Source organism: Hydra viridissima, unplaced genomic scaffold (assembly GCF_058129835.1).
Source record: "Hydra viridissima isolate aposymbiotic clone 2 unplaced genomic scaffold, HvirCarnegie_v1 scaffold_5, whole genome shotgun sequence".
NCBI classification, from domain to species: Eukaryota; Metazoa; Cnidaria; class Hydrozoa; order Anthoathecata; family Hydridae; genus Hydra; species Hydra viridissima.
In genome coordinates, this window is record NW_028324304.1 from 6,169,182 (window position 1) to 6,196,750 (window position 27,569).

At 30.4% G+C, this 27,569-nt stretch overlaps 2 protein-coding genes across 3 annotated transcripts; both read right to left on the minus strand.

Moving 5' to 3' along the window:
- Positions 1–506: 506 nt before the first annotated feature.
- Positions 507–26,623, minus strand: LOC145189129 (F-box only protein 9-like). 2 transcript variants are annotated; one of them, XM_090086895.1, is made up of 13 exons: positions 26,478–26,623; positions 24,434–24,559; positions 8,930–8,987; positions 8,741–8,827; positions 5,712–5,751; positions 5,264–5,339; positions 4,977–5,078; positions 2,850–2,911; positions 2,654–2,742; positions 2,345–2,458; positions 1,251–1,468; positions 999–1,078; positions 507–742 (listed from the first exon to the last, which is right to left on the minus strand). In XM_090086895.1, exons 1-13 carry the CDS (start codon positions 26,481–26,483, stop codon positions 640–642), a joined length of 1,161 nt encoding a protein of 386 aa, XP_089943021.1. In that variant the 5' UTR covers positions 26,484–26,623; the 3' UTR covers positions 507–639. The 2 variants fall into 2 exon arrangements, with proteins under 2 accessions (XP_089943021.1, XP_089943022.1); XM_090086896.1 differs by having other exon boundaries at positions 26,468–26,623.
- LOC149888216 (uncharacterized) lies at positions 10,079–11,407 on the minus strand. The gene is made up of 2 exons (XM_090086897.1): positions 11,330–11,407; positions 10,079–11,247 (listed from the first exon to the last, which is right to left on the minus strand). Exons 1-2 carry the CDS (start codon positions 11,394–11,396, stop codon positions 10,508–10,510), a joined length of 807 nt encoding a protein of 268 aa, XP_089943023.1. The 5' UTR covers positions 11,397–11,407; the 3' UTR covers positions 10,079–10,507.
- Positions 26,624–27,569: the final 946 nt, after the last annotated feature.

A 27,569-nucleotide genomic window follows, 5' to 3' on the forward strand; every position in this document is an offset into this window, starting at 1 on the left:
ACTTCTATTGGATTTGAGAAACACAAAATTCTTTAAAATCAAAGATGTAAAATAATTACAATCAAAATACAAATAATAATAGTAAAAAAAAAAAATAATAACAAAAAGAATTATAAAAATAATAATAGAAACATTATTAGTTTAATAATAACATTTTTCTTAAAGATAAATTAAATAGATTGCCTTAAAATGCTACTGATGTGCATTTAACATTAATTGAAACCATAATTTAGGAAAAATTTAAAACTAGAGTAACTTTTAATTTGTTACAGCATTTACAGAAAAGTGCACATAGAGACTCTTGAACAAAACACCTCAACTAATAAACTTTAACTGAAAAAACTTAGTTAAAATAAGGAACTAAAGTTGAAATTCTCAAAAAGCTGATTTTTTTCTAGAAAACCTAAGATTATAATCTTTGAAAAGGTTAACAAGAAAAACCTTTTCCAGTTGCTTTTTTACAAATTACATCTTGGAGTACGTAAGACAAGTAAAAATGTGCACAATAAGACTAAAATTGTATAGAATATTGTTTAAAATTTAACAAAATATTTATACAACATTGCAACTTTAAGTTAGACAAACTGATAAATTTTCAAATATGCTATACTATATCTAAAGCTTTTGAACCTTATAAAACTATAAACTTTTAGATGAATATGCATTATAACTTGGGACAGCATTAAAAATGTATGGACGAAAAGCAGTGCTCACTTCTCCTTCACTCAACTGCCCACTTTTCCTACAAACAAAAATAATTGTTGATACTTAATCTTGAATACCATTTAAAAGTAAAGCTGAACAATAAGGACAAGCACTTTTCTCTATAGGATTTACAGAATGTTTTTAGAGAGAAAAAGAATGTTTATCAATTACTGGCGGCCATAATTTACTTTAATAAAATCTATGATTTTAAGCATTTCTTTTGAATTTACTAACTTGAATTTTATCTAAATTAAGAATAAAAAATTCAATCAAAAAATAAGTAAATAACAAACTTGTTTTTGATTTGATAGGAGTAACTTTCCCAAGAGAGTTTATTATTCTTTTGCTTTTTAGTATTCTCTAATATCAATTGCTAGAAAAATATACAAAAAGAATATGAAGAAACCAACTGACAATATATGATCTGTAACTTACTTAAAATTACAGTATGAAAAACTTTCACAAGGTTTCATTTAGGGTTTACCAAGCATTTAGCAACAACTCTTTAACAAAGATCTCATTAAAAAACAAGAATTCTTTTTTACCATAAAAAAATGTTGCTCCTGTGCATCAGGAGCTGTATTGCGTTTCCTCTTTCCATCATGTACAGTAGATGTTGTTCGCATATAATAAACATGAACAAAATTTAAGCCGACTAGCCGATAGTGTCCTTTATAAACAGTAGGATCACGATAAGGAGGGGAACGTAAAGCTTCTACTACAAGTTTGGGATCATCTGCAGATGCATAAACTAGGGCAGAACCTATGCAGTAAAATAAACAAAAGTATTTATATGACAGTAATAATACTGATATAACATTCTTTAAAAAACATATATAAAAAATTCTTTGGCTTCGATAGATTTTTTTTTTATATACAGTACTGATGAAAAGTTTAGCACACTTAAGATTTAAATAACAACATTGTGAAAAAAAAGTGGAAAAAAAAAAAGTAAAAACAAGCTTTCTATTTTCTGTATATATATCTATGCCTATCCATTTAACAATTCTATAAGTAGTGGAATCACAGATGCTTGCTTTCACTTGTAATTCTCTGGCAAGAAAATGTCTATTAGACATTTCATTGTGACATTTTCAAACATTTGCTCAATTCTTCTGATTGTTGATGGTTTTATTTGCTTTATTACTAAATGCTATTCAATTTAATCATAATTAGTCATTCTTGAGATTTGTCAGAAAATTTTTATTCATTTTCTTAAATTAGTTGGTTTTAGCAAGAGTTTTCTGGTGGCAACCTAGCAGCATAACTTTTGGTTCAATTAACCTTCTATTTATATCCTATTTTTGATACATGTTTTACAAGAGCCATATTAAGTTCCTCTTTTGTGGAGCACTTAGGATTTTTCCTCGTCACTGTAGATACTATTATCAGTGATATTGGGAACTCCAATTTTTTTTAAACATATCATTATTGTTTACTGTTTGTTTTTTTTTAAAAAAAATAATTCACTCAATCTTTTTTTTTTATTATTCCATCTATTTTAACTGATTTTCAACAAAAAGATTGATAAAGAAATAAAAATTTTACTGCCTGAAAAACAAATGAAAAAAAAATCCAGTTTAAATTTTGAGGATTCTAAACTTTTGACCAGCACTGTATGAGAGGAAAAAGTATTTACCATCAGTGAAAAAACGCAAGTACTTGCAATACTGCACCAGATGACATGGTTTATAGCAGCTATTTAAAGTTTGCTCACCTGTACGCACATAAGTATTCACGCTGATATAAAGACCTAAAAAGTAAACTTGTTTTGAAGATGACAAATGAAATTATTTTTTCTTAGAAAAAAAAAAAAAAAAAGAAAAGAAAAAAAGGAAATTTAAAAAGCTTATGCTTTGTCAATAACCAACGAAATATCCAAAAAATAAATTCCAATTTAAAAAATGTTATTACAATTGAAAAAAAAAAAAAAACCAAAAAAAAAAACCATTGTATTGAATGTGAGGCCGCTGATAATACATTTTCCTCCAAGAATTAAAGTACAACTGAGAGACTTTACAAGAAGCTCCCCAAACTCTAAGAAAAATATTGAAAAAGTAATGAAAATATAAAGTTATCAGTAAATTAATTAAAAACTTCCTGAAAATCTTTTAAACTTGTAAATATATTTTATAAACAGATACTTTTTGCAAATCAATTTCCATAAATCTTCATCTCTTGCGCATGCATAAAACCACTTGCATACCTAAGGTTCATTGAATCACATATATCAATAAAAGGGAATCATGTAAATACTAATAATAAATACCATAATTCAAAACTGACACATTCATGACAATTGGCACTGATTTACAAATATAAGAGAAATTTTGAAACATTTAAAATCATATAAAGGGAATTATTAACATTAAGCATTTGGTCTTCAAATTCATGTGAGGTGAAGCCCATTAAATAATTAAAGTAAAATTCTGTTTTGAATACAAATAATAAATGTTAAACCTTAATCAAAACTGAAGGACAAAATGAACTTAACGATGTTAGGCTAATATGAATTTTTTTTAAATGTAAAGGAAACTTGATTGAGTTGCAAAAATTATAAAGTTCATGATTATTCATTGCTTTTCAAAGAAATGTGATGAATAATCATAAATCTTATGATTTTTGTTGTAACTATCGTTCTTTTTTGCATATTTAAAGAAAAAACAACTTATTGCACTAAACTTTATTTTTTTTATTGTTATTGAAAGTTGACTATTATTTAACTGAGGTTGATGGAACAAGAAATGCAGCAAATAAGTCTCTCAATCTTGCTCACCAATTTTTCATCCATACAACAGTTTATATGCTGTCTTTATATTTTATGTAAAATGCCTTTTCTGATTAAAAAATACAAAAAATGTAGACACTTCAATTCAGAATATAAATTAAATTTTGGTAAGTATTTTAATATCCTCCTCTTAATAGTAGAAGTTAAAGAAAAATAAAACCAAGATATCTTAAAAATCAGACATGCAACAGTCAAAGCCATTTTTAGAATTAGCATGAAATGGTACAAGGATTACACTAAAATTGTAAAGGAGGCTAGAATGCATTTGAAGAGTTATTGTTAAAAATAATGAAATAAATTTAAAATCAGAATAAGTATGCAACTTTGGTATACTTTTTTAATTTAAAATAACATAGTAATTCACATCTTTTTGTAATTCTTTATTGATATTTTTTTAATTTACTGCAGTTTTAGTTTTCTTTATCAATTTGCTTACACAAATTACAGTCTTAACAATTTCTGGAAATTGAACTGTCACCCAAAGATAAACAAAGTGTGCTCACTCTGATTTATAGTTTTGGTGGATGAACAGAAGCTTTTTAACAATTTTAGGAATTAAGTTGTGTTTTGTCAAGTTACCCTGGTGATATTTCCACCAATCCAAAACTTCTTTTATTCATTTTTAAAAAATTATTTATTCTACTTTTCTACATGTGCTAAATTTTTTAAATAGTTTTTCAGACAAGAAATTTACTGGTGGTGCAACAAAATGCATCACAAAATTCTTTCTGACAAAAATGTTGTCAAAATCAAAGAAATAACCAAAAAAAAAAAAAAAAGGTAAGGTGTATACACACAGATTTCAAGAAGTAGCTTTAGTCATTCAAAATTTGTGCTCAGGGCTTGAAAACAAATGCAAAATTATGCCTCAGTTACATTTTGGACAAGATTGTTAAACTTTTAACGAGACCATATTAAATTCTGCTCCAGTACACAGGGTAAAGTCTACCCAGCAGCTGCTGGAAACTAACAAAATAGCGTTAATCTTGTAAAAGTTCAGGATAGGAGTTATGTTAGAATAGGAGTTAAGTTAGAATAGGAGTAATGATCTTGGATTTGTCAAGATCATTACTTCTACTGTAGCAAGAAAAAGCACTAGAAAAAGCAGTTTAGAATTATTAGTTAAAATGATCAGCCAAAGCTTGATTGCTTGAACTACTTGATTAAGTACTGCATGATTTATCAGATAAATGAAATAATAAAGGTTTTTTGATTAAAATAACTTTACATACATTTGTTTATACTGATTTTTAAAAAAGAAAATTACAAAATTGGGAAACTAAATACTGATTCCTAACTATTGCAATCGTAAAATCATAAATCACACAGGTTAAAGAAAATCAAGTCTTTTTTTTTCCCCCACTTTCACATACTTCTCAATAGAAGGAGAATTTCAATGGTTGCCTTAAGTTTTGTATTGGCATAAAAAATATCTCACCAAAGTGGACACAAGATAAAATTTTGATTTTACTTAATAATTTACCAGGGACAATCTTTCCAGAGTTTTGATGTCAAGATCAAGTGAAACAACCCAACGAATGATAACATTTAGCAGCTCAGTAGGCAGGACTGATATGTGTAAGCTCTAAAAAAACATAAATGATACATAAAAAAAAAATGTAAGCAACAAAAATAACAGCATTAAAAATACATGAAGAAAGAAGATGATAATTGTGAACTTTATTTAGGTTTAAAATATTTTGAACTAATATGAATTATTATAACTACGAAAAGCAGTTTATATTAAAAAGAAACATAGTTAAAATGCACCTTTTGGGGAAGCTCAGCACTGCACAACCCTGAAATGCTTAGAGATTGCAAGGAATTCGTCATATCTTCCAACACACTAATGAATAATTAAAATAATAATTCATTTTTTAATTGTACGTTAATGCCTCAAGTTGAATACAAGGTTTTCACTACTGAAAAACTTATTTTTTAAAAAAAATCGTCAGTAGCAGTGAAAACCTTATTGTTAGCAGTTACTGAATTAAAACATTTTTATTTCATTTTTTTGGATTCAAGGAACAAAGTTATTGACTATACAAAAATTTTAAAATCACATTTGTGCATTCACAACCCTTGCTTAAAATAGGTAATGTATGCTCACATTAGCAAACAGCACTCAGAGAGTTAACTCTGCTTTAGTAAGAGTGAACTCAGCAGAGTTAACTCTTAATAAGAAAGATAAAATTCTTAAAAAAAGAACAATACTTGCATTTTTCCTCCATCTTCAGCAAAGTCATCTTTTACTTCTTCTAAAATTTAATTTCAAAGTTTTAGATTTTACTTGTATAAAGTTTAAATTATGATTTACTTATATACAAATACCTACCACAATTTGGTAATTTTAATTTGAGTTAATCTTCAATAAAAGCCTTTTTCTAAAGTTAGTATTACACAATGATACCTCAATAACATATTTTCTTAAATCCAATAAAAATATGGATTTATACATTAGTGATAAAGATACTAAAACAAATACTTATTTAAATAAAAAAAACCTTCTGAAATCAAAGCCAAACAAGAAAATAGACAAAAAATGAAATAACAAAAAAAAAAAAAAAAAAAAAAAAGAACTAGTAATATGTATTTCAATAGAAGGAAAAGTTAAAAAAACTGAGAAAAAATATAAACAAGATGACTCATCAATCTGCCATATAAATAAATGTATCACAACGAAAAACAACCAAAACTATAAAAAGTTCAACAAAAAAAAAAGTAGGACAGAGTTGAGAAAAGGAAAAGGACAGAAAGAGAGGAAGACAGAGTTTTAAAGAGAAGTAAAAGAGAGCTTTTAAGAAAGTTTTAAGAAGAATTTTAAAGAGAGAGAATTTTTGTGATTGAAAAATATTAGGATAAACAAGAAGTTTTATAAGTGAACAAAAGAGAAAAAGAAGAAGAAATTTTTGATAATCAGAAGAAGTAAGGAATTAAACAGAAATCAGAAGAAATATTGATTAAAAAATAATCAGATGTTTTGGCCAATTTAAATAAAGAAGGAGAAGAGATATTTGTATAAAAAAGAGGAGTAATTGACAAAAACAATACAAGAAGAGTAAGTATTATTACAAGTACAAGTAGCATTTGTATTTTATAAAAGTAATGAATAAAAGAGAGCTAACTATTACGCACCAATAGAACATTTATTGAGCTATATTGTATAATAGAATATACTAAGGATGGTAAAAACAACTTTAACCCTTTAACCATTAAACTCTGCCCAGACCTAACCAAACTATCCCTAAACCTTAATTTTAGCCATAATACCACTGATAAATTATTATGAAAAAGCTACCCTCACAAACTACATTGTTTGATATCAAATAATGAAAAAAAAAAAAAAAAAAATTCTTTCTAAAACTCCCATAGTTAAAAATAATTGTATTATGCATAAAGTATTCATTAAAATAAAGTCCTTTCATGTGGAACATTTTAAAAATCTTTTAAATTTTTATTTATAGTCAATAAATTAGCAAAAAATAACTTTTCTTTGTATTCTCCACCATTTTCTTTCTTTAATGTTAATTGTAATTGATTTAACTTATGAAAAATAAATAAATATTTTGTTCTTAAGATCATATATAAAAAAACTCAATACTCCTTAACAAGAGTTTGTTACAAACTAAAGATCATTTTTTTCCTTTTCTTGTAAAGCCAAACTAAGGGTTTGCAAGTGCTTTATCTAATCTGTAAGGAATATTATGCTAGAAAGCCAACTTTTACTTTTGTAAATGTAGGATAGTATTAAGAAGTTTCAAAAAACATCTTACAATACACCATAGAGACAAATCACTGAACAATTTGTTTGTTTTGCCATTCACTCACAATTCTTCTAAAAACTCTTCTTAAAAACCAACAACAGGATTCATTAAAAAAAGTTAATTTTTTTATAAAGATGAGAGGAATGTCCTAAATTTTTGCTTTTTTTTGAAAGATTTTTAATTGAAAGGGAATTGATAAAAAAGATACTCTTACACTTTTATACTCAACATCTCATAAACAGCATATAATTTCAATATACTATGTTTTAAATTAAAAATAGGCTATAAATCAACCTAAAAAACCAACCAGTAACTTTGATTGCTTTAGCGGTCAAAAATAAAAGATAAAAACGTTCTAATAAGCAAAAGAATATTAAGACACCACTTAAACCTCCTCTTTTCTTTACAAAAAAAGTTGGCTTTTTTTGAAGAGAAAAGAGGAGGTCTTTTTTTGCAAAACTATCTTCCACAAATTTCTTTTTTTTCTTAAGTCTTTGCTTTGAGATGCTTGAGGTTATGCAGTGAAAAGGTACGTAACAAGAAATTTAAAGATTCCTGTTAAAAAAACCATATAGACTTTGGTTTTTCCCTATCACTGCAGGCATTCAGTCTCAATATTTAGAAGTTTTTTAAAAGGCAGTATAACCCTCTTTGTTACACTTAAAGTGCGTTTCAAACATTCATATCACAATTAGTATCAATAAGAGCTATTATTATTAATGCATTTACTAATTCACAATTAGAATGCTATTTTGTATTGCATGACATAGGAACTATGTAATCAATTTTATAATATCTGGATCCAAAGGTTTAGCCACATCTTAAGAGTTTCCTTTTAATGAATTCTCCACCAACATATAGAATAAAAGAAGACAAGAGCCCTTCTTCTTATGACTATATTGCAATCTCTCAATTTTCTCAGTTCACAACTTTGAATTGAGTCGAAAAGATAAAAAAACAACTTCTGAATGTAAAAATCAACAAAAATAAAAAAATGTTTAAATAAGATTTAGGTTCTCAAAACATTAGCTTTACCTTTATTACCCAATCAAATTTTACACACTCATTTCAATCAATTTATTCAGTACATGGTTCTAACATCTTGTAATTTTTTTTTGAAAAAAATCATGACACTGTTTATTGTTAATTCTGTTTTTTTAAGAAGTTTTATATTGTTATACAAAAAACAGTGAAGCAAAAATATATATTCAAACCTTCAAAAAACTCATACTCTTTATATAATTAAATTTAACTACAGATGATTGATGTGGTTGTAATTACTTTTTAATTTTCAAAAAGTATTGGGAGACTTTTTATTTTCATTTCTTGTTTGACTGGCTTGTTTGATTGAAACTTATACTACCTAGAGTTTTTATATCTAGTAATTAAAAGAAAACACTGTTAAATGAAAAAAATTCAAGAGCTATATTGGAGATTTATATAAGAACCATCATATGGCAAACAGCTTAAATAGAAGATTTACCTGTCACACTCTGTTCTCTGTCATCATACTTAATCTTAAACTCGATATCTGGAACCAATCTTACTGCTTGGCGATAGAAATAGAGTGCTATAAAATATTGACATTTCAATTATGAAATGAAATTTTAAAATGATGAGAAAAACTTTATGAAATATTTAAAAAAAGATTTGGAGTTGCAAAGCATATTACCTGCATTTATATTGCCATCAGCTTCAAATAGTGCACCTTGCTTAAAAATTTGAGCAGCCTGAAAAGAAAAAAATATATATCTATTTATAATCGATTACTTACTACATTAGCAACCATTATATATAGTCAAAAGGCGGTTCCAGGACATCGACCCCTTCCCATACTTAAGGATGCATAAAAAATGGTGAACACTTCATATCATGACAAAACCAATACTTAAGAGTCGTCTTTAAAAATCAAGAAGAAGTATAAAAATAATCATGTTATTTCTATACCAGTTCTTCAAGATGCCTGTTCTTAGCTTGGTTTATTGCCTTGTTTTGTAATGTCCGATGGCCAAGGTGTGAATTCCGTCTTCCAAGATGTGTCTTTTGTCGTCGTTAGCGCTGAGTGCGACTTTGTTGATCTCTTCGGTGTAGACATCGTGATGACGTAATCGGAAGACGTTCATGGTGGTGAGTTTTTCTTGTTTAGTCATTAAGCAGTCACCACAAGGTATTAATAACTTCTTGAAAGTCAAGACCTTCATTCAATTTTTTCAAAACATAAAGACACAAGTGACCGCAATAAGACGTATCACCAAATTGAACTCTCTCGCTGTTATAATAAACTGAGCTTTTTAAATAATGGACAAGTTCGACAAGAGGAGGTTGAGCATAAGAGTCGAAGCTGTATTTTTTGTCAGCGTCTTTATACCAGCACACCCAATGAAACCCACCAGTGCTTGAATCTCCTGTATTCACAATACCACATTCTTTTTTTCTTGGCTTTTTTGGTAACTCATCCCTGACAAACACGCCTTGAAAGTTTTTTAATTTTAACTGTTTAGCAGACTTTATCAATTGAAAGTTAGTTAAAGCTTCATTAGGTAAAACAATTCCTTCTACGTCAATCCATTGAAAGTTGATCATTTTTTTAAATTTCTTAAAAAGTTTATCCGAATTTTTTTAACAAGCGATTTTTCATAGAATAGCACCTAAAAAGGGTATGCTTGAGAAGGGTGAGTTTGGTCCGAGCAATAATCCGGATCCAATAGATTGATAGCCTTTTCCATTTTTAACAAAGAGTCCATCACCGTGAACATTTTTAGTCCATGGGGTAATAAACAATCCTTCTCCACCTAAAGTTTTTATCTTCATTCCTTTTCCATTTTTGCTCATGTAAAAAAGACCTCGCCCAGCAATTTTATCAACCATAGCAGAACCAGCAGAAGATCCTACACCTGCTAACAATCCTGTGGCTAGAGCAGGAACTACTCTTGTTGCAAGAGTGCTGCCTAACATACCTAATAACGGTAAAAGAGCTCCGATGAAACCTTCTATTTTCGAGTTGTATGATAATTGTTTTCTGCTCAATTTAAGAGTGATCCCTTTTCCAGCTTCATACGCTTTTCTAATTTTGTTCAATTGCGTATTAGTGATAGCGAGAAAATGTTTACCGTTCAAGTCTTGATGAAAAAGCTTAATGCTAGTATCGGTTTTGTCTTGAATGGCTTTTTTAATTTTATCAGATTGGCTCTGCGAGATGTTAATTTTGATATTTTGATAATTGCTCATTTTTTTATGTATTAAAAATTATTTATTTCAATTCTCGAATATGATATCGTATTGTAATATCCTCTCCACGAAAATCAACCAAATCTCCATTCTGATCAATGATGCGAGTAACCATTGTTGAAATTTCAAACAGTTTAACAGGAAGATAAATCAAATGCATTGGTCTCTCGATGATTTTATAGCCAGGACTAACATTCGGATAAAACGAGTAAATGCAATTGAGTTGGGTTCCATTAATATAGGATGATCCAATAACGTTGTTAACGATTCTGATGGTGTTAATGCTTGAAATTCTAACGATATGATCCGACTCGTATTCGGAATTGGAATTTAATTTTCTTTTAGTAAATCCTAAAACTGAAGAGATGCTATTCTCCACATTAAAGTCAATCAAATAATTCAAGCCAAGTTTAATGGTTGATTTTAAAGTATTAAGATTGATTCCAATTTGAAGGTTGTTTGGAGAGTAATTAATTTTATTTGCAATAATATAACTTCCACGTTGAGCTGATTTTATTGTGTTTAAAATAGACTTTTGCAAATACTCATTGATGTCTTTAATGTCATAGCTTCCTGATGGAATGATAATGTTCTCCCAATTAGCTCCATTGTTCATGCTGTATTTGAAAGAATTGTTTTTACTGTTTACATTTGGAATGCTGTTGTAAGTCTCAAGACCGAGAAAAGCCATTTCATAACTTTTTCCTTCATCAAAAACGATTTTATCCAAAAAATCAGTGGTGATAACACTTGATTTTCCATCTACATCGATTATTATACCTGTCATTTTTTTAAATAAGAATTATTTTTTAAATTGTTTTAGAAAAATAAAAAATTGTCAAACCCGCTTTGGTACTTTCCCTCGTTCTTTTTAGAAGAGAGATCAATAACGGCAAATCCGTGAGGTTCATTCCAGCAATGATTGCAAAAGGCTTTAAAATCTTCTATTTTCATATCGCACGAAACGTGGTCTTGATAAATGTGATTAACACTTTTTTGGTCTTGTTTAAAGAGACAAATAAAGTTAGCATTTTCTCTGATGGTATGTCTTGGAATCTCGAAATAGTTTTGAGCGAGGTAAAAGCAGTCGACGTTAGAGTGTCTTCCTCGGATGTAATATTTTTCGCACTTGTTTTGATTAGTTAATTGCAAATCGTCAAAGATCATCAAATTGTTTTTGGTCGAGTCTAAGGATTCAGGTTCAGGCACATCGTCCGCTGTTTCAAAAAATTGACACTCCATATCATCATTGTTGGAATATTTTTTTGAAAGGTTGTTAATAACATCTTCAGGGTTTAAATTCAATTTTTCCATTTCGTCTTGTACATCATCCGTTAACAAATCAACAATATCCTTTTTAGGAAGTTTATTTTCGAAGGATCTTTTGAGTATTTTGTATTCAGGTTGAAAAAGGGATTTTCCAAAGACATACAATCGGTTGTAATCTAGCCATCCCGGTCTGAGAAGTAGATTGAGCAGCAACGTTGTTTTTCCATATCCAGACTTTCCAACGATGATTCCTCGAATGCTTCTCGGTAAAAGCTTGCTGTTGTTTCTTTTGGTTTTCCCAATTTTACACGACAATTTCATCACTTCCATTTTTTATGTACTGCGTTAAGTGTAGAAGAGAGACTGAAACCATTCACTTGAAAAACGAGATCACAAAAAACAACAGACCTATGTTGAAAGGGACTTGCAACTCTTGTGGGATAACAAAATGCAAGTTTGTTTCTTCTCATACGCCCAAAGGATCATCTTCGCATGCGGTCAATGGAGGAGACTTGGTGGAATCGATCAACAATTTTTCAAAAAAAATAAAGCTTCCATGGGCAAAGTTTCCAGGAGAAATGCACGTTCCAGGTATGAACTTTGCAGGACCTGGAACCAATTTAGATAAAAGACTCACTTCCACGGACATGTATCAAGATTGGAGCAAACCGGTAGACAGAGTGGACAATGCAGCGTATCACCATGATTTGGCATATAAATATTTAAACGACGTTCAAAGCAGAAATTTAGCTGATCAAATGATGCTTGAAGAAATGGATTCGATTCCCAATCCCACTCAAAAAGAAATAAGCGAGCGAAAAATCATCGTTCCCATCATCAAAGCCAAAGCTAAATTTGGATTGGGTGTGAGTGATTTGAAATGGACGGATCAGCTTGCAGAGGAGCTTCATAAACCGGTGATTCATCATTTTAAAAGAAGAAGGGTGATTGTAAACGACATTGATGAAATATGGGCCGCAGATTTGGTGGACATGCAATCGTTTTCAAAATTCAACAAGGGCGTAAAATATTTACTCATGGTGATCGACGTGTTTTCAAAGTATGGATGGATCGTTCCGTTAAAAAGCAAAACGGGTCTTGAAGTGGCAGAATCGTTGAAAAAGATTTTTGGTGAAAGAAAATGCGTCAAATTGTGGGTAGATAAAGGAAAAGAGTTTTACAACAAGCACGTGAGAGCGTTGGGTGTGCAATTATACTCCACTGAAAACGAGGAAAAAAGTTGTGTTGTCGAGCGATGGAACAGAACGATGAAAGAGAGAATGTTTAAATATTTTTCAGCCAACAATACCAATAAATACATTGACGTATTAGATGAGATGGTGAAAAATTACAACAACACAAAGCACTCTTCTATCAAAATGACACCAGTGGAAGCTAGCGATGAAAAGAATAAAGGTAGGGTATGGTGGAATCTGTATGGAAAGGATCAAACATTACCAGCAAAACCAAAATTTCTCATAGGTGATCAAGTGAGGATCGTAAAAAAGAAGTCTCATTTTGAAAAAGGGTATACGCCGAGATGGACTGAAGAGGTTTTTACAGTGTCAAATGTTCAGCATACGAATCCACCCACGTATAAAATCGCTGACGCTAACGGTGAAGAAATTCAAGGCACCTTTTACGAGCAGGAGATGCAAAAGACGCATCAAGACATATTCAGAATTGAAAAAATCATTCGCAAAACCAAGAGCAAGTCGTTAGTCAAATGGTTGGGATATCCAGACTCGTTTAATTCATGGGTAGATAATAATGAATTGTTAAGTTTGCAAAAATGATCTAAAAATTTATTTTTAATATGTAAAATGCATGCTCCTCACAAGTTTTTTAGAAATGTTGCCTCAGCAGAAGTTCATAGTTTGGATTTGCAATTAAAAATTTTGGAAGAGAGGGTTAGAGAGTTGGAGGAAAGAAGACCAAACAACATTATTGTGTCTACGAAAACGTTAGATCATCCACCTTATTTCAACATTAACGAACAATATGAGATTTTTGCCCAGAAAGACATTAAATTTGCTGCTCTCTCACATACAATGATAGCTTTATCCATTGGGCTGAATTTGGAGAAAGGTGTTGCAGTGATAACATTAATGAATAAAATTACTGATCAATTGAATTATAGAAAAAACGAAGTTATTATTTCAGAGTCTGTAGATGATGTTATTATGGACGTGAATAGTAACAGCAAACAGGACGTGATTGTTAAAAAAGGAGAAAAACTTTGTAAGATTAGTTACATTGATTTAAAATAGTTTTTTTCGCTTAATAAAAATGGAAATATTGAATGAAAAACTTTATCCAGTTCTTCCATCAGCTCCTATAGAAGAAGGAGGGCATGTTTACCGTTTTCATAAAATAAGTGAGATTCAGAAAGAGATAGAGAGTGAAAAAGCAAAGCGAGTTCATCTAAGCAAAAAGTACCATCGTGTGTTTAGGATCATTTCGAATGTGGACAATGTGATGCAAGGATTATGTATAGCATTGGGTGCGATTGGAATAGAGCTTTTGTCTACGATTATTGCCAGTCCAGTAGCGATTGCGTGTGAAGGTGTGGCTATTGGCATGGGGTTTTTATCGATTGTTGGAGGTCAAGTGAATAAAAAGATGGTATTAAAAGCGGAAAAGCATGAGAAGATCAAAGTGTTGGCTAAGTCGAAATTGAACACCATCAGCGAGCACATTTCCAAAGCGTTGATAGACGGAAAAATAAACGATTCAGAGTTTCAATTGATTCTTGGGGAGCTTCAAAAATTTAAATCCTTGATGGTGGAAATACGAACCAAAACCAAAAAGGGAATAGATGAAGTTACTAAAGAAAACTTGATCCAAAAAGGTCGAGAAGACACGATTCAAACGTTTAACAATTTGTTTAAAAAAGGATCAACGTAGTCGTAAAAACCAATTTATGTTTTTTTTCCACGTATTTTAAAAAGGATCAACATAATCGTAAAACCAATTTATGTTTTTTTTCACGTATTTTAAAAAGATGTTTTTCTTTAAAATACAAGACCTGAATAAAAGGGATAAAATTGTGAAACAAATTAATGACAGAAGAAAGAGAATTTATCAGAACAGCATCAACGACAACATTTCAGATGTTAATTTTCAAGCTGATTTGAGCAAGCTGTTCAAGCCGATCATAGAGAGCAATGAAAAGATGATCAAGAGCCTGTCAGTCGATCAAAAAAAGAAAAGGCCTTTCGAAGTGAACAAAGTTGGAGATAAAATGTATATTGGAAAAATGGAGGTTGAAATAGATGGAGATGATATCATTGTTGGTGGTGAAAGGTATGAAGGGACAAAAGGTCTTTGGGAGCTGATGACTGAATTAACAATACCAAAGAGCTATACCGATGAAGATTTGCAAAATTATGAAAAAATTTTAATGGATAGTGATGCTATAAGATCTGATTCGCAACCGCATAAACCAAAATCATCAAGAAGACCAAAGTATCAGCAACTTATTGCTCCTATTTGGGAAAAAATGATGCGTATTGAAAAAGGTAAAAAAGGTCGCGGTGTCATTATTCTTCCGAGCGATCCTAATGCGTTGGTGGAAAAGCTTGAATTGAGTATTGCTGCATGGCATGCTGGGAATAAAGAGTCAAGAAATGTGGCTGTTGCTATTTGCGATGAGCTGTTGAGACAAGGAGAGATTAATAAAGAGGAATATAAATCGTTAATGAGGACTATTGATAAAATTATTTAAAAAATTGTTTTTATTTAAAAAATGCTCATTGTGAACAAAAGAAGATATGTGAAAAAGAACGTTGTTGGAGGAGGTGGTATTGTGGACATGATTAAAAATTTCATAAAAAGAGCAGCTGCGTCAAGTGTCTCAAAAGCAACAGTGAATTTGCTTAAAAATGCTGCTACAAGTAAAATTGGACAAGAAGCGATTACAGCTGCAAAATCTGCTGGGACAGAGTTAGCCCTTTCAGCCATCTCCGCTGCTAAAGACGTGGCTATTGATAAAGGTAAAAAGACCATTGAGAAATTAAAGACTGGTTCATCTATTCAAATTAAGAAAATGTCTAAAAAGATCGCGATTCGAATCCAAGACCTGGTGAAAATGGGGCAGGGCATGAAAATAGTATGAAGATAGCATTTTGTTGCGATGACTTGCAATGAGAGACATTTAAATGAATTAAATAATTTTTTTTATTATATAAAAAATGATAAGTACTGAGCGATTAAGAGTTACTGAGAACCCAGAGTATGATATTGGTATTGAAAAAGTTGATTTTTTTGAGTACCTTCCAACCAATCTCGATTTAAATTCTTCAGGCATGATTAATTTTGAGATAGACTGTCAATCGATTCAAACAGTACCATCAGAGGCTTACATTCTTATTGAAGGAGTGTTGAAAAAGAGCGATGGAACCTTTTATGATGCTAAAGACAACATTGCACTGGTGAACAACGCTTTGATGTATTTGTTTAATGATGTGACTTATGACTTGTCGGGAGAGCAAGTGGAAAGAGTGATGTATCCAGGTCCAGCCACCACCATACTTGGATTGATGAAATATCCTTATGGATTTCAGTTTGCTGATGGATTAAAACAGATGTGGTATATGGATACGTCAAATCTTGTTGGAAATTCAGGATTCAATGTTAGACGAGACCACTTGTTTGCAGACACTACATCCGTTGGAGCTTTTTCGTTTAAAATTCCGTTGAAACACATTTTTGGATTTTGCGAAACCTATGACAAAGTTGTTTATGGGTTTAGGCATACCATCACCTTTACAAAGAAAGAATGTGATGATGCGATTTATAGAGCGGAGAGCGTTAGTGCAGGAATGATCAACCTTAAAAAATTCAGACTTTATATGCCTCGCGTTGAATTGGATATTTCGAAAAAGACTGATTTCATGAATTTAATAGCTCAAAAAATTCCCATTCAAGTGGCTTATAAATCAAACAAATGTGAAAGACAGCTTATTCCAGCCGGTCAAACAGAATTTACCTGGTCGCTTGGAAGAGTTACTGACAAAAGCATTCCAAGATTTATCTTGTTCGGACTTCAGACAAACAGAAATTCCAGTCAAACAGTTAATCCATCACTATTCGACCATTGTGATGTTAGCAATTTTTACGTGACTATTAATGGAATAAAGTATCCAAATTACAATTACGACTTGAATTTTGGAGAAAAGAGAGTGGTCATGGCTTATTCAGATGCGTTCTCTTTTGATGAAAAATATTACGGCACAAATGAACTTGTTTGTCAATCTGGGTTAAGCTTGCTTGAATATATAAAATTATATCCGTTGTTCTTTGTGGATATCAGCAAGCAAAAAGAAAGAGTGGCGTCGGAAACAGCTGAATTAGTGGTAAACCTTAAATTTCGAACTTCAACTATTGCAAATACCGTTATTTTTGCAGTGGTGATCTCTGACAAACTGCTTAAATTTGTTTCAGACGGAACCAACATGACTGCTGTTTATTAAGTTTATTAAGATGTCTTTTCAGGAAAAATTGAATTGACTTAAAAAAAATCTTGTTATAATAAAATGAGATATACAACATTGTATTTGAAAAATTTGTTGAATGAAAACGGAGTTAGTAAAACAGCAGATGATTTAATAACATTGATGATGCTTGCGGTTGAAAATAATTTGATCAGTAAAGATGAGATTTTAGAAAGAGCAAAAGAAAAAAAAGTAAAGCCTCCTCCAAAAGAAAAAAAACCTGTTGATCCAAAATGGGAATGGCTTAGTTTAGTTAAGAAAAAACCCATCACTGTGAGAATAACCAACATTGAAACGGGTGAGGTGACTGAATACAAGTCTCTTTACAAAGCGATGGCAGGGACTGGACGTGATGGAGATATTTAGAGCGTCGAGATGGAAAGGTGGATGATGGAATCAAGATTGAATTTTTAAATTCTGAAAAGCTTGAAAAACGTAAAAAGCAGCAAAATTGATTTTTTAACTTTTAACATGTTAAAAAATTGACTTAAATAAAATTCTTGGCATAAATAAAAAGATGGAAAGCATGCAAAAGGATGATCTTTTAAATGCTCTTGATGATAGCTTTGAGTCAACTTCTGATACGACTAAATCAAAAAGTTTGCTAAAATTTCTAAAAAACATAAGAAAACTTCCAAAGGAACATCGAATCATTTTCAAAGAAATGGTTGAAGTAGCACCTTTTGAAGAAGTGATCAGAAATATAAAAGAAGACATTGATCTGCGTAATTAATTCCTGATAGGAACAAATTGGAAACTAAATGCTAGCGGACGTAATAATTGTCGTAAAATCACTGAACATATTAGAGAGATTAAAAATATGTATTCACGTCTTTCCAAATAATTTTTTAATTCTTTTCACGGGAGAATTAAAAAAACGGTAAAAACTTTTCGAAGAAGAAAATATGCTGAAAGTGTGCCAAGATTTAAAAAAAAATTGAATTGACTTAAAGAAAATCTTAGTATAATAAAAATGAGTATCTATTCTTCAAAACCGGAATTAATTGTTAAAGAGCGAAAACTTGAATGCATCGAAAAAAATTTTCTTTCCATTAATAAAATGGATGATAAAACTGATGCTAAAAAGCAAAAAGCAAAAACTACCGCCAAAGAGCGAAAAATTGAAAGTGACATAAAGAAAAATCTTTCCGTAATAAAAATGGAAAGTAAAACTGTTAAAGATCGAAAAGTATCAATGGCATCATTAAGAAGGGATGCTAAAGAAAGAGCTATAAAAGGCTATACCAGAATGACCAGGGAAGAGCTTGTTGAGGCTATTAAAACAACAATACCTGTCATTGCTGTCAAAGAGCCTGTTAATGATCGAAATAAAATGACTGTGAAAGAATTAAGAGAGATGGCTAAAGACCGTGGTGATATCAAAGGTATCTATAAAATGAAAAAAGCCAAGCTCATTGAAGCTATAGGACCTGTCATTGGTTATGGGTCTGCTCCTCGTAGACGAACGACTGAGGCGAGACCTTTGCCTGTTAATGAAAGACCTACCGTGGTTAGGTTTGTTCGACCAGCTGTAAAAGTTTCTGTAAAACCGACAAAAGTTTCTGTAAAACCGACAAAAGTTTCAATAAAGCCGACAAAAGTTTCAATAAAGCCGACAAAAGTAAGGTTTGTTGTCAAACCTTCCACAGCGATAAAACCACCCATCGCTCCGAAACCTGTCATTGCTCCTAAACCATTGTTCATTCCACCAAGACCTGTGGTAAAACCTCCTATTGCTCCGAAACCAATTCATTTGCAAAATCCTAATATTCGAAGACCTGTGCCTGCTCCAAGGTTAAGGACTAACGACTTGATTTCATTCGAACCTTCTGCTCTCTTGCAAAATCGGGTGACAGGTGATGAACCCTCTATTCTTAACACACCGGTTATCGATTCAACAAACGTTATTACACCTAGACCGGTTCCAGCACCAAGACCTTTATTTTCAAGTCTGAAAGCAGTTGCAAAAAGTGTGACGTCCTATGTTGCAAATAAGTTTAATGATATTAAAGAATGGATAGATCCTTACGTTCCTGAAGTAGTCAAGAATAAGGTAAGCGAATCAGTGGATCAAATCAATGAAAAGGTAAAGTCTATCAAATCACTTGTATTAAAAACAGTGTATAAACAGCCAGTGTCAAAGCCTTTTACAGTAAAGTTTAATATGACTGAACATTCTGCAGAGCGTACTGCTAGACTATTTTCTTACACACCTTCTTCTCAATACCAAGACATTGTTCCTTTTTTAAACTTGGTGAGAGAGTCGGTCATTCAAACCATAGAAGGAGAAAGAAACACAAAGGTAAGAATTGTTTTAATCTGTGAAATGACTCGCGTAAGCATCTTAACAGGTGAAGAGATTACTCAGATGGCTCACTTTTCATCCAACTTGAAAATTATATTGGAGGGTACAGATGTAAGAACGGTTGTGAGTCAAATGGAAGAAAAAATCTTGGAGCGAAGCGCTAATTACAACAAGATGGGATCCAATTGCGTCTTGTCTAAGATTTTAAAAATGGATATCGGATTTATCGATTATGAACCTTTCAAGGGTTCTTCCTACATGGAGCTGTCTAAAGAGCTAAAAGGCAAAAATGCCATCATCAACATGAAAAACGATGATGATCAATGTTTCAAGTGGTGCGTCACCAGAGCGCTTAACATGAAAAATACGCATAATGAACGAATTGATGATGACTTGATTTTAAAATCAGAAGAGTTGAATTGGGAAGGAATGGAGTTTCCTTTAAAGGTGACTCAAGTCGAAAAGTTTGAGAAAAATAATCCTGACATCAGCGTGAACGTCTTTCACTACGAAATGAATAAACCTCAACCTATGCAAATATCCAAATTTCATGATCGAAAGCACTGTGTTGATTTGTTGTATATTTCAAACAAAGACAACAGCCATTATTGCCTCATTAAAAATTTCAGTCGGTTTGCTCGTTCTTCAGCATCAAAACATCAACATAAACAATATTTTTGCAGAAGGTGCATGCACGGCTATGACCAAGAAGAAAAGCTCCAAATTCATCGAAAATACTGCTATCATAACGCGCCTATGAGAATCGATCTTCCAAAAGAAGGGTCGACCCTTGAGTTTAAAAACTACAACAATAGTATGAGAGTTCCGTACTGCGTCTATGCCGACTTTGAAAGTTTCATCAAACCTATCGATGACAACACTGAGTATAATAATAAAGAGTCATATACCAAAAAATGTCAAAAGCATGTTCCAAGCTCCATCGTCTATTATATCAAATGCTACGACGAAACCATTTACAAGGGAAAGCTTGAAACGTATACAGCAGAAAGTGATGATGACGACGTGGCTCAAAAATTTGTTACCATGCTTGAAGCTAACTTTATAAAGATTTGTGACGATAGTTATTCACGGCAAGAACAATGGAAAAATAAGAGAATAGAGACTAATGAGGATGAGAAAGATTATGAATCTGCTACCCAATGCCATATTTGCAAAAAAGATCTTAACGGTGACAAAGTATGGGATCACTTCCATTTGACTGGAAAGTACCGTGGTGCTGCTCATAAGAAATGCAACTTGGATTATAAAATTCCAAAATTTATTCCCATTGTCTTTCATAACTTGTCTGGCTATGACAGCCATTTGTTCATCAAGAGATTAGGTGGAAAAATAGGAAAGATCACTTGTATACCTAATAACGAAGAAAAATATATCAGCTTCACAAAAAGCATCAAAGTGAGAGATTCTATTGATAAGAAAGGTAAACCAAAAATAGTGTATAGAGATTTACGGTTCGTTGACAGCAACAGGTTCATGTCAAGCCCTTTAAAAGATTTAACTGACAACCTTGTTAAAGATTTGTGTGAGGAGTGCTCAAAATTAGATCCAAAAACATGCAAAAAGGACTGTATGGTTAAGAAAGGTAAAAAATGCAAATGTAAAGACAATTGTGAAGATTGCGCTCATAGAAGATCTAAAAAAGGAGACATCATGTGCAAAAACTTAAATTCATTCCACAGCGGAGCAAAACGAGATTTGCTATTAAGAAAAGGCATTTACCCTTACGAATGGGTGGACTCCATTAAAAAATTCTATGAAACACAATTGCCACCCAAAGAAGCTTTTTACTCTAAACTAGACGATAAACACATCAGCGATGAAGACTATGCACATGCTCAAAACGTTTGGAAGGTATTTGGATGTGAAACGTTTAAAGATTACCACGAGCTGTACAACATCTCAGACGTGCTCATTTTAGCTGATGTCTTTGAAAATTTCAGAGACACTTGCATAGAAAATTACGGTCTAGACCCTCTTTGGTATTACACCTCTCCTGGTTTGGCTTAGGACGCCATGTTAAAGGAAACTAAAATTAAATTGGACTTAATAACCGATATTGATATGCTCAACATGATCCAAAAAGGAATACGCGGCAGAATATGCATGATCTCAAACCGACTTGGAAACGCTAATAACAAATACATGAAAAACTATGATCCTTCACAACCATCGAAATTCATTCAGTACTTAGACGCTAATAACCTTTATGGGTGGGCCATGAGCAAACCTCTTCCCGTTAGAGGATTTAGATGGATGGTTGAGGATGAACTTTTAAATTGGAAATCCATGCCTTGCATTCTCGAAGTTGATTTAACCTATCCTGAAAGTCTACACGATTTACACAACGACTATCCTTTGGCTCCTGAAAGACTGACCATTGGAAAAGTGGATAAGCTCGTTCCCAATTTAAACAACAAAGAAAAATACGTCGTTCATCACGAAAACCTAAAACTCTATGAACGGATGGGTTTAGTTATTACCAAAATTCATCGTGGTATCACCTTTGAGGAAGAACCTTTCATGAAAAAATACATCGACCTCAACACCAATAAAAGAAAAGTCGCTAAAAACGACTTTGAAAAAGAATTCTTTAAACTCATGAACAACTCCGTTTTTGGAAAAAAAATGGAAAATATTCTAAAGCATGTCGATATTAAACTGGTCACCACAAGAAAAGAAGCCTTAAAATTATCCAAAAAACCTCGATATAATCGGTACACCATTTTTGATGAAAAACTCATCGCAATTCATATGAAGAAAACACAATGCTTTTATGACAAACCCGTTTACTTGGGAATGAGCATCCTAGACATCAGCAAAACACTCATGTTTGAGCATCATTACAACTACATCAAGCCTAAATACAACGATCGTGCAAAACTACTCATGACCGACACTGACTTGCTCATTTACGAAATCAAAACAGATGATTTTTATCAAGACATTGCTGATGACATACTTGAAAAATTTGACACGAGCAACTTTCCTAAAGATCATCCCGCCATTCAAAACGCTGGATTCAAAGTAGGCGAAAATAAAAAGATCATTGGCAAGTTTAAAGATGAAACCGGTGGAAAGCAAATCACGCAGTTTGTTGGTCTTCGACCCAAACTCTACTCTTACTACATCCCTGAAGAAATAGATGATCAAGAACATAAAAAATGCAAAGGTGTTAAGAAGTGTATTGTTAAAAATCACATCACTCATCAAGACTACTACGACTGCTTAATGACTAAACAAGAAAAACTCACCACCATGAACGTCTTCCGATCACGTCATCACGATGTCTACACCGAAGAGATCAACAAAGTCGCACTCAGCGCTAACGACGACAAAAGACACATCTTGGAAGACGGAATTCACACCTTGGCCATCGGACATTACAAAACAAGGCAATAAACCAAGCGAAGAACAGGCATCTTGAAGAACTGGTATAGAAATAACATGATTATTTTTATACTTCTTCTTGATTTTTAAAGACGACTCTTAAGTATTGGTTTTGTCATGATATGAAGTGTTCACCATTTTTTATGCATCCTTAAGTATGGGAAGGGGTCGATGTCCTGGAACCGCCTTTTGACTATATATACCATTTATTTTATTTAGCCAATAGACATTATTCAATTACTTTTCTGCAATATAATTTCTAAATTAGATATACAATTAAGGATAAGAATAATGTAAAAGTTAAGCCCACTTTTGCATTTAAATTAATTCTAAATCATACTGTTAGGGCCCTACTTTGTCCTACTTTGAATTAGCTTTTAACATTTTTTTCAGCACCCTCTCATAGAAACACACATCAAAATATCCTAAATTTATAAATATATTGGGTTGACTATTTCAATTTGGTAATTTGTGATTAAAAAAAACGTTTATATATTTTTTTTGAACATAGCAAAATTCTAATTAATAAATAAATTCTAAATCAAATAGTAAGGACATTATTTTAACTTATTTTGAATTAGCTTTTAACAATTTTTTTAGCACTCTCTCATATAACAACCTATTGAAATGTTCTAAAGTTATATATATATATATATATATATATATATATATATTATATATATATATATATATATATATATATATATATATATATATATATATATATATATATATATATATATATATATAGGGTTGACTATTTTCAAATAGTACTAGTTTCAAATACATATTCAAATAGTCAACCCTATATATATATATATATATATATATATATATATATATATATATATATATATATATATATATATATATATATATACATATATACATATATATATATATATATATATATATATATATATATATATATATATATATATATGTATATATATATATATATATATATATATATATATATATATATATATATATATATATATATATATATCTGATCTCTTCGGTTCGGTTGATCTCTTCGGTTCAATCTTATAAAGATTACTTTTGTTCATACCCTGTTATCTTAAGGAGGTACACTCTGAAGAAGAGACAAAAATTTTTTTATATAATCCTAACACCCTAAAGAACTTTTTAAAATTCCTTGTCCCAATGATACTTATTGTAGTAAACTGGCCCTTGAAAAGGCCACTATGCCAAATTTAGTGAGGATTGGTGAGAAAGTTATGCATTTCTATAAGGGATAAAAAAACACACACAATAAAATTTTGGCTTTATATATAAGATAGTGGTACATTGCAAAAATAATATTGAATTAATAATTGTGTAACAATCAAAATTGAGTAAAAAAAGAAACTTACTGATGTGATCTTAGGTGATCATGAATATTTTTTTCTACAACTATTAGGTGTCAACACTTATTTCTGAAATGTTTACATACATTAAATTTACTTACTTTTTCTTCAACTGACAAATTTTCTTTAATTACATCATTCTCTTTACTGTCTTGTAAAACTGCTAACTCTTCATGCCATTGTTGACGAAATAGTAGCAACTCATCGGCCAGATCATCAGTTCCTTCCTAAATTTAAATGAAAAAAAAAAACCCTAATTTTTTTGCACAAAATATTTAACAATATTTGCACATTTTAAATTCTTAGTTTAATTTATTACAAACAGAAAAAGTGTGTAATAGGATGTATTCAAAAAAATATATCTTAAAAGCCATGCATAATGGCTAAAATAGAATGATTTGATGATGTGATAAACCTCAAAAAACCTTTTTTTTAATTGATTAAACGTAAGTGACCTCTCAAACAATTTTTTGTTTTTGCAAATTTGATAACTCTTTGTATTTTTTAGTCTTTTTTTTTAAAACTATTTATGTATGTTACATATGTAATCTTTTTGTTTTAACTCACTTTGAAATTTTAATTTACATTAAATAAAATAGTGAAATTTATAAAATATCTACTGGAGATAAAATGAGCTTGTGTAAGGTTAGATTATTAATTACTTTAGGTTAAATTTAAAATAACTTTAAATCACTCTAATAATATATTATTAAACATTGATTTAAAATATTATAACTACAATTTTTAAAATTTACAATGTGATGGGTTTACATATAACTACTCCAACACAATCTTCAACAAATGTTTGGTTAGTAGGACCACAGATTCATGTTTTTAATGTACTGAATTATAACCAGTTGCTGATTAATGAACAGGTTCTACATTGCCAGTTTTATAGTTTAAAATTTAACTAACTGTGTTTGTCAATTATTTGAATGTCATCAATGAGGTTTACCGAATTTGGCATACAACTATACTCCAACAACTCAGAAGCCAAATGCTGTAAAAAAATATAAGGACTATATGACAAGCAAATTTAGAAAAAACAAGACAAGGTGAACAAATAGACAAATTTAACTTGAAAATACATTCCTGGTTACTTTGAAAAACTTTTTGATGTATTACATGCCAATTCATATAATTTAATTAAAATTTCAGAAGACTACCAATTTCCCCAAGTTAACAAAAAAGAAAGTGTGATGGAAGTTAAAAATATAAGAAGGTAAAAAAAACAAAAACAGAAACTTATAGAAATTCAGAGGCAGGTAAGAGCTAAACAAAGAAAAGAGACATCTATGATTTCTTGTTCTCTAAAAACTTGTAATTAAGATAATGAATCAACAAATACACAAATAATGAATTAGATGAAAAACTTAACATCTAAAACTACAACTGAATTTGAAAGATAGTTTGTTGGCTTCAGTGAAACTCTAACAAAATCTAAAAACTTTAAATTTGCAAAATGGTGTTTACTCCAAATTCTATTGTTTGCAGCAAGTCTAGATTGTTCAAAAGCAACACCTAGAGGCAATGCACACTGTTGTACTAGCTCTAGGGGCAGTTAGAAAGATAGCTTCATCAGTGCATGTTGTTAATGATTGAGTTGAACATGTAGTGAAGTTGACATCTGATTTTAATATCTGATATAATATACTCAAGATAATGCAAACTTATATTTCAAGTAATAAATCATAGAAAATTGGTGAAAAAAACCTTTAAAAAGAGCTTTACTAAAAAAGATTAGGTTTAAGAAACAAATGCACATTTTAATTACTTAGAATGAAAATAATTTTTACTATTTTCAAAATTTGATAAGAAATAAAAGTTCTGTTGAAAAATTGCTATCTATAGCAGGATTTCGAAACTTTGATATTGTTGAGAGGTCTTTTAACATTATTTAATCTACTTGATTTTTTTAAAATGTTTTCATATTAGTAAATAACGACAAACTAAGCTTATATGCCGAGTTGAAGTCAAAATTTCTTTTCTTCCTCATATAAAAAAACACATCTTAGTGTGTATGTTTCAGCTGTATAAAAAATAAAACATGTAAAAGATTTATGGATGATATAAAAATACTATAGACTACAAAGCAAATTAGACAAAACTATTTATAACTATGACAATATATTTACCAAACTATACCTCCATCTAATATTCTTCAATATTTATTAGGGCCATGGATTCAAACTTACAATTCCTTCTTTATATTTATTTAAAGAGTGCCATGAAGTTGCTGCAATCAGTATGTAGTTATATATCTATACAAACATACACACACAGATATATATATATATATATATATATATATATATATATATATATATATATATATATATATATATATATATATATAACTGTGTATGTATAGAAAAATGTTTTTTGAAATGTTGAAATTAAAACCTTTTATATTGAAAGGTGACAAATATTTAGGAGTTATTCAAAAAAATTTTGAAACTGATTAAATCCAATTTTGTAAATATTTCAAGATTTTTATTTTTTTCAAATGATGAATTTCCAATTTTTAAAATAAAATCACATTTCAATTCAGTTTGATAATTTAAATTTGATAGTTTTGATATCTATGGTCATTAGTGCTTACAGCGTTTGTTTTGAATGTTTCAAATTAAAAAGGCAATGAATATTTTTTTTCTAACAAAACAAATATGACAGTATATAACATATTTTGTTTTTACAGTTCAGATTTATTGACAGACTTACATTTCAGTTATTTAGAATTAAATTTAGCAAATAATTGAAAATGAGTAATAATATTTTTTAACACTATGAAGTTTTTAACACTATGAAGTGTGGATCTTGCAAAATTTTCAGTGTAGAAATTTTTTCTATTTGTTATGGTAAATAGTCAACTAAATTACATTCTATTTCATATAGTCTTTTTATTCGTGTTAAAAGCAATAGTTCACAAACTTATCATTTTATATTTAGAAAATAACCAATAAAGTAAATATTCAAATGAAAAAATATACTTGTCTATAACATCAGAATACACATTGGGTAATATTTAGAAAAAATATGGCACAAGTTAAACTCAGAAAAGAAAAGATTTTTTAAAGGAATTAGAACATTTTTATGAAATTGCAAATTAAAATGCTATAAAAATGATTAAAATAGAAGAAGACAAACAATTTTTATTAGCACAGAAATCTTAAAGACAAAGTTGTATGTTATCAGTATGTCAAAAGTCTATAAAATGTTTTGTATATTAACAGAAAA